This window comes from Microtus ochrogaster, unplaced genomic scaffold, assembly GCF_000317375.1.
Source record: "Microtus ochrogaster isolate Prairie Vole_2 unplaced genomic scaffold, MicOch1.0 UNK47, whole genome shotgun sequence".
Taxonomy (NCBI): domain Eukaryota; kingdom Metazoa; phylum Chordata; class Mammalia; order Rodentia; family Cricetidae; genus Microtus; species Microtus ochrogaster.
The window spans coordinates 959174-964483 of record NW_004949145.1 but is presented as its reverse complement, the minus strand read 5'-3'; the positions used below and the strand labels follow the sequence as shown (position 1 = coordinate 964483).

The window sequence follows — 5310 nt, the reverse complement described above, 5'->3', positions numbered from 1 at the left end:
TGTCTGTTGCCTGGTCTGTAGGGCTGACCAGTGTGGCTGTTTTACTTTCCTGATTCCCAGGCAAGCTTTATTAAAATACAAATGAACTGCCACTACACTTCTTACAATGTCCTGATGACCAAATGTCTCAGATTGTATTGCTGTGATAAAACACCATGACCAAAAGGAGCTTGGGGAGGAAAGGGTTTATTTCATAGTATGTCTTATGGCCCATCATCTAGGGAAGTCAGGACAGAAACTTAAGCTGGAAGTGATACAGAGGCCATGTAGGATGCTTTCTTCCCATGGCTTTTTCAGCCTGTCCTTTGATATCTTGGACCATGGGTGCAGAGGTGGCACCACTCAAAGTGGGCAGGGCCTCCCCATATCGGTCACTAAGAAAATACCCTGCAGGGTTGCCTATAGGCCAGTCTGGTGGGCAGATTTCCTTAACTGAAGTTCTCTATTCTGTATCAACTTAACATAAAACTAGCCAGCACACCAAATACAGTTTCACCAGAGTTCATCCAGAACTAATGTATGTATTGGGGTCATTTCTAGAGCTTAGGTCAGGAAGTGCTGGAAAGAAAGTGGGTGACTGCAAAGTGGCCGCACTGGAAAGTCTTCACCCGTCACGAACAGTGGCTTCTTCGTAGTGTCATAGATAGAATCCCCCCCCCCCCGTTTTATTGAATCTCCTTTCAACAAGCCTCCCCCGTGTGTGTACTTTCTGGTGCCCTGTACAGTTAGGGCAGAACTGCAGTCCGATGTCTGGGAGAAAGTGGCTGGGATCTCAGGTGAGGGTCCTGTGACTCTTACCCTCTCTAAGAGAGTGTCATCAACAAACAGGCTACTCTTGGTGGTCTCTTGTTAGGAGGCGTGGCTGATTGATGACGATGGCAGCTGTTTTTCTCAGAGGACCTCACTCTATGACATCTTCATTTCTCAATACCGCAACTGTGCACTTGAGCACATGCAAGTGCGCGTGCGCACACACACACACACAAAGTCAATTCACAATAAACCTCTATTGCTCAGAATTCAGCTGATACGTATGGTCCAGAGTGTGCTGTTTACAGTGTGTGGACACATTCCACCCTACTCTGGCCACCCAGGTTCATGAATGTGTTTGTATCTTTTCAGGGCTTGAAGACCATCACAGATACGGCTAGAGACGGCTCTCCACAGCTTGCATCAGCTCCGAAGAGTTTCTGCAAGAATATGACATGGGAGAACTGTGATGACCTGGGGTCCTTAGGTAAGACCTTCTCCCTTTCAGATCTGAATCTGTCTTCAGGAGCCCTTGCTTTTCATTTTTTGTTTCTTTAATATATACTTTAAAGTGTGTGTGAGAACCTGCTTATGGAGGTCAGAAAAGGGCATTAGACTCCCTGGAGCTGGAGTTAGAGGTGATTGTACACTGCCTGATAGAATACTGGGAACCAAACTCAGTCCCCTACTGGAGAAGTGCTGTCTGTATAGATCTCTCTCTCTCTCTCTCTCTCTCTCTCTCTCTCTCTCTCTCTCTCTCTCTCTCTCTCAAACACACACACACACACACTCTTTCTAACTGTTCCTGCAGTGCTGTGGGATAATCCTTCTATGTGCTGTGAATATGTATTATTCTTATGGGTTAATAATAAAGCTGATTGGTCCATAGCACAGCAGGATGTTGAGGACTGGGATGAAGAAGGGTGGGAAGAGGGAGAAGCCAGTGAGCATCTAAGAGGACAGGTAAAGCCACGAGCCATGGTTATCGTGGCAATACATAGGTTAACAAATGGGTTTATTTTAAATGTAAGAGCTGGTTAGTAATAAGCCTGAACTATTGGCTGAGCATTCCGTAATTAATAAAAGCTTTTGTGTGTTTATTTGGGACCAGGCTCTTGGGACAGGAAAACTCTGCCTCTGTTTACACTGCAGTAATAGTTCTTTTCTGTCAGAGTCAGGAAATGGCTTACTCAATTTCAGGGTGACAAGATTATGAGCACATACTGTCTCATTTACTCCTTTAGGACACTGTGTTTCCAAAGCAGATTTTGTCTCTTTGCTGGGACAAGAGAAGATGCCCTCTGTGGTGCAAAGAGAGCTGGCACCAGGCTTGTTCTCAGGCGAGTGTGGAGATGGTATGGTGACGTCACTGTTGCTCTGGATAGGATGCAAATCCTCACCACCACACACTGGAAACTGTCAAGTCTGACAAGTCTAAAGAGAAATATCATACTCTTAGATTTCAGAATGACTTCTTTCTTTGTGTCTTCTTTTAACAGCTCATTTCTGTTGGTGGAGACTGCTTGTTTTTTTTCCCAGCCACCCAGGCCCGAAATAATCACACAGAAGCTTTATTAATTACAACACTGCTTGGCCTATTAGCTTATGCATATTCTTAGCTAACTCTTATATCTTAAATTAACTCACCTCTATTAATCTGTGCATCACCACAAGGTTGTGACCTAACAGCAAGGTTCTGGCTGGCGGCTCACATCTTTCTCCTTTGGTGGCTACATGGCATTTCCCTAACTCCACCTAACTCTGCCTCTATCTCTGCTTGGAATTCCCGCCCTGCTGCGCTTTGCCCTGCTGGTAGGCCAAAGCACCTTTATTCATTACCAAATGGCAACAGAACACACTCACAGCATACAGAGGGGACTCCCACATCACATTTCCCTGTAGTTTTTTTTTTTTTTTATTCTCACCCACTTGGCTGCTTGTCAGACTTTCAGTTTCTTGGGCATCTTTAAAGGTTAAATGGCTTTTTGTTTCTTTTGCCTATCAGCTGGGCATTAGTAGATGACTGGAGAAGTGGAAAGCTTGTGTGTGTGTGTGTGTGTGTGTGTGTGTGTTTGCGTGTTCACACGCCTCTCTATGCCTGTGTGTGTGTGTTTGTGTGTGCACACGCCTCTCTATGCCTGTGTGTGTGTGTGTTTGCGTGTGCACACGCCTCTCTATGCCTTTGTGTGTGTGCATGTGTGAACTATTGAAGAATCCCTCTAATGGAGAAGATAAGACATCTCATATAAGATAAGATGTGGATAACTTGCATGAAGTAACTGACATTTTTGACTCAGGTATTGCAGAGAAACAAGGACATTAAAGGAGAGAACATTTTTTTTGATCTATTTTAGGTCAGCAGTTTGTATGTGAGGCCCAGGATCTGTTTCCAAAGCAAGACTCGGATGCTGAAGGATTAACAGACAGACCTTCCAGCACTAAACTTGAGTGTTCCACCTTCAGAGAAGATTGGGATTCTGAGTGTGTGTTTGAAAGGAATGGTCAAGACATACCGTTTGAGCAAGAGACAGTTATTCGGAACGAAGCCTTCTCAGAAGGGAGAGATCATGCGTATATCAAATCTGGAAGATGGTTTCATTTGAACATTTCAGAAGAGAAAAGTCATAATTGTGATTCAGGTAAAAGTTTTCCCCAAAATTCAGTGGTCGTAAAGGAACCAGGAATCTATGCAGGAAAAAAGCTTTTCAAATGTAATGAGTGTAAGAAAACTTTCACCCAGAGCTCATCCCTTACAGTGCACCAGAGAATTCATACTGGAGAGAAACCCTACAAATGCGAAGAGTGTGGGAAGGCTTTCAGCGATGGCTCGTCTTTCACACGGCACCAGAGGTGCCACACAGGCAAGAAGCCGTACGAGTGCGTCGAGTGTGGAAAAGCTTTCATACAGAACACCTCCCTTGTTCGTCACTGGAGATACTATCACACCGGGGAGAAACCCTTTGATTGCATCGACTGTGGTAAAGCCTTCAGTGACCACATAGGGCTTAATCAACATAGGAGAATTCACACTGGAGAGAAACCGTACGAATGTGACGTGTGTCACAAGTCCTTTCGATATGGCTCATCCCTCACTGTGCACCAAAGGATTCATACTGGAGAAAAACCATATGAGTGTGACATTTGCAGGAAAGCCTTCAGCCATCATGCATCGCTCACTCAGCACCAAAGGGTGCATTCTGGAGAAAAGCCCTTTAAGTGCAAGGAATGTGGGAAAGCTTTTAGGCAGAATATACACCTTGCTAGTCATTTGAGGATCCATACGGGGGAAAAGCCCTTTGAGTGTGGGCAATGTGGGAAATCCTTCAGCATCAGCTCACAGCTTGCCACCCATCAGCGAATTCACACGGGAGAAAAGCCTTATGAATGCGAGGTGTGTAGTAAAGCGTTTACGCAAAAGGCTCACCTTGCACAACACCAGAAAACTCACACGGGAGAGAAACCATATGAATGTAAGGAGTGTGGCAAGGCCTTCAGCCAGACGACTCACCTCATTCAGCATCAGAGGGTGCACACCGGGGAGAAGCCCTACAAGTGTCTGGAATGTGGGAAGGCCTTTGGTGATAACTCTTCCTGCACTCAGCACCAGAGGCTTCACACCGGCCAGAGGCCTTATGAGTGTGTGGAATGTGGGAAGGCCTTCAAGACCAAATCATCCCTTATCTGTCATCGTAGATGTCACACTGGAGAGAAACCTTACGAGTGTAGTGCATGTGGCAAAGCTTTTAGCCATCGCCAGTCCCTTAGTGTACATCAGAGAATTCATTCTGGGAAGAAACCGTATGAATGTAAGGAATGTAGGAAAACCTTCATCCAAATCGGACACCTTAACCAACATAAGAGAGTCCACACTGGAGAGAGAATGTATAACCGTAAGAAGGGCAGGAAGGCCTTCAGGCAGACTGCACATTTTGCTCACCATCAGCGAATTCATTCTGGAGAGTCACCCGCTCACCCTTCTTTGCCTTCCACATCCAGTCTGGTGGATGTCTTCCCCAAATTTGTCTGGAATCCATCCTCACTTTCACCCTCATAATCTCAAAATATTGCCATTTCCACTACACTGCTTTGAACAATCATTTCCCTGTCCCTTTGTTCCCTCTGTCTATTACAAGACAGTTCTTCATGTTTCAGTCGGGTTGAGTTATTTTTGGAGTCTCAATGTAATTAATTTGCTCATCAAAAACTTATATTCATTGGTTAATGCTTAAGATGTGCTTAGCACAGTGCCTGACCCATACCAAGTATTATAAACGTGACTCTTTTAAAAGTTTATTTTTGAAAATGGAAATTTTATTGTGGTCAGCCCTGATAAAAATGGTACAGTATAAACCCGGTTTCAGAACAGGAAGGGAGTCCTCTGAGTTGTTGATGAGGCTTGCTTCTTTTCCTTGAAAGCTTGTTTCTAAGCCACGGGTATGGTGGGGTCATCTGTAATCTTAGTGTTCATGAATTCAAGGCCAGCTGGGGCAACTCAGTGAGCCCCTATCTCTAAATAAAAACGGAACAGTTGATCCCATACTGCTGAACTAGGTGGCTGTA

At 44.9% G+C, this 5310-nt stretch overlaps 1 protein-coding gene across 3 annotated transcripts in view; it reads left to right on the top strand.

Annotated features, from left to right (window-relative positions):
- The window catches only part of LOC101992095 (zinc finger protein 28), a 38463-nt gene extending 33422 nt beyond the window's left edge, over window positions 1-5041 (top strand). For 2 of the 3 annotated variants that reach the window (XM_013354526.2, XM_026777140.1), the window contains 3 exons: window positions 1123-1237; window positions 1995-2090; window positions 3105-5041. In XM_013354526.2, coding sequence (XP_013209980.2) covers window positions 1123-1237; window positions 1995-2090; window positions 3105-4804 — 1911 coding nt within the window. In that variant the 3' untranslated portion in view covers window positions 4805-5041. The remainder of the gene's footprint in view (window positions 1-1122; window positions 1238-1994; window positions 2091-3104) is intronic. The other variant, XM_013354525.2, reaches the window with a different exon arrangement.
- The last annotated feature ends 269 nt before the right edge of the window (window positions 5042-5310 follow it).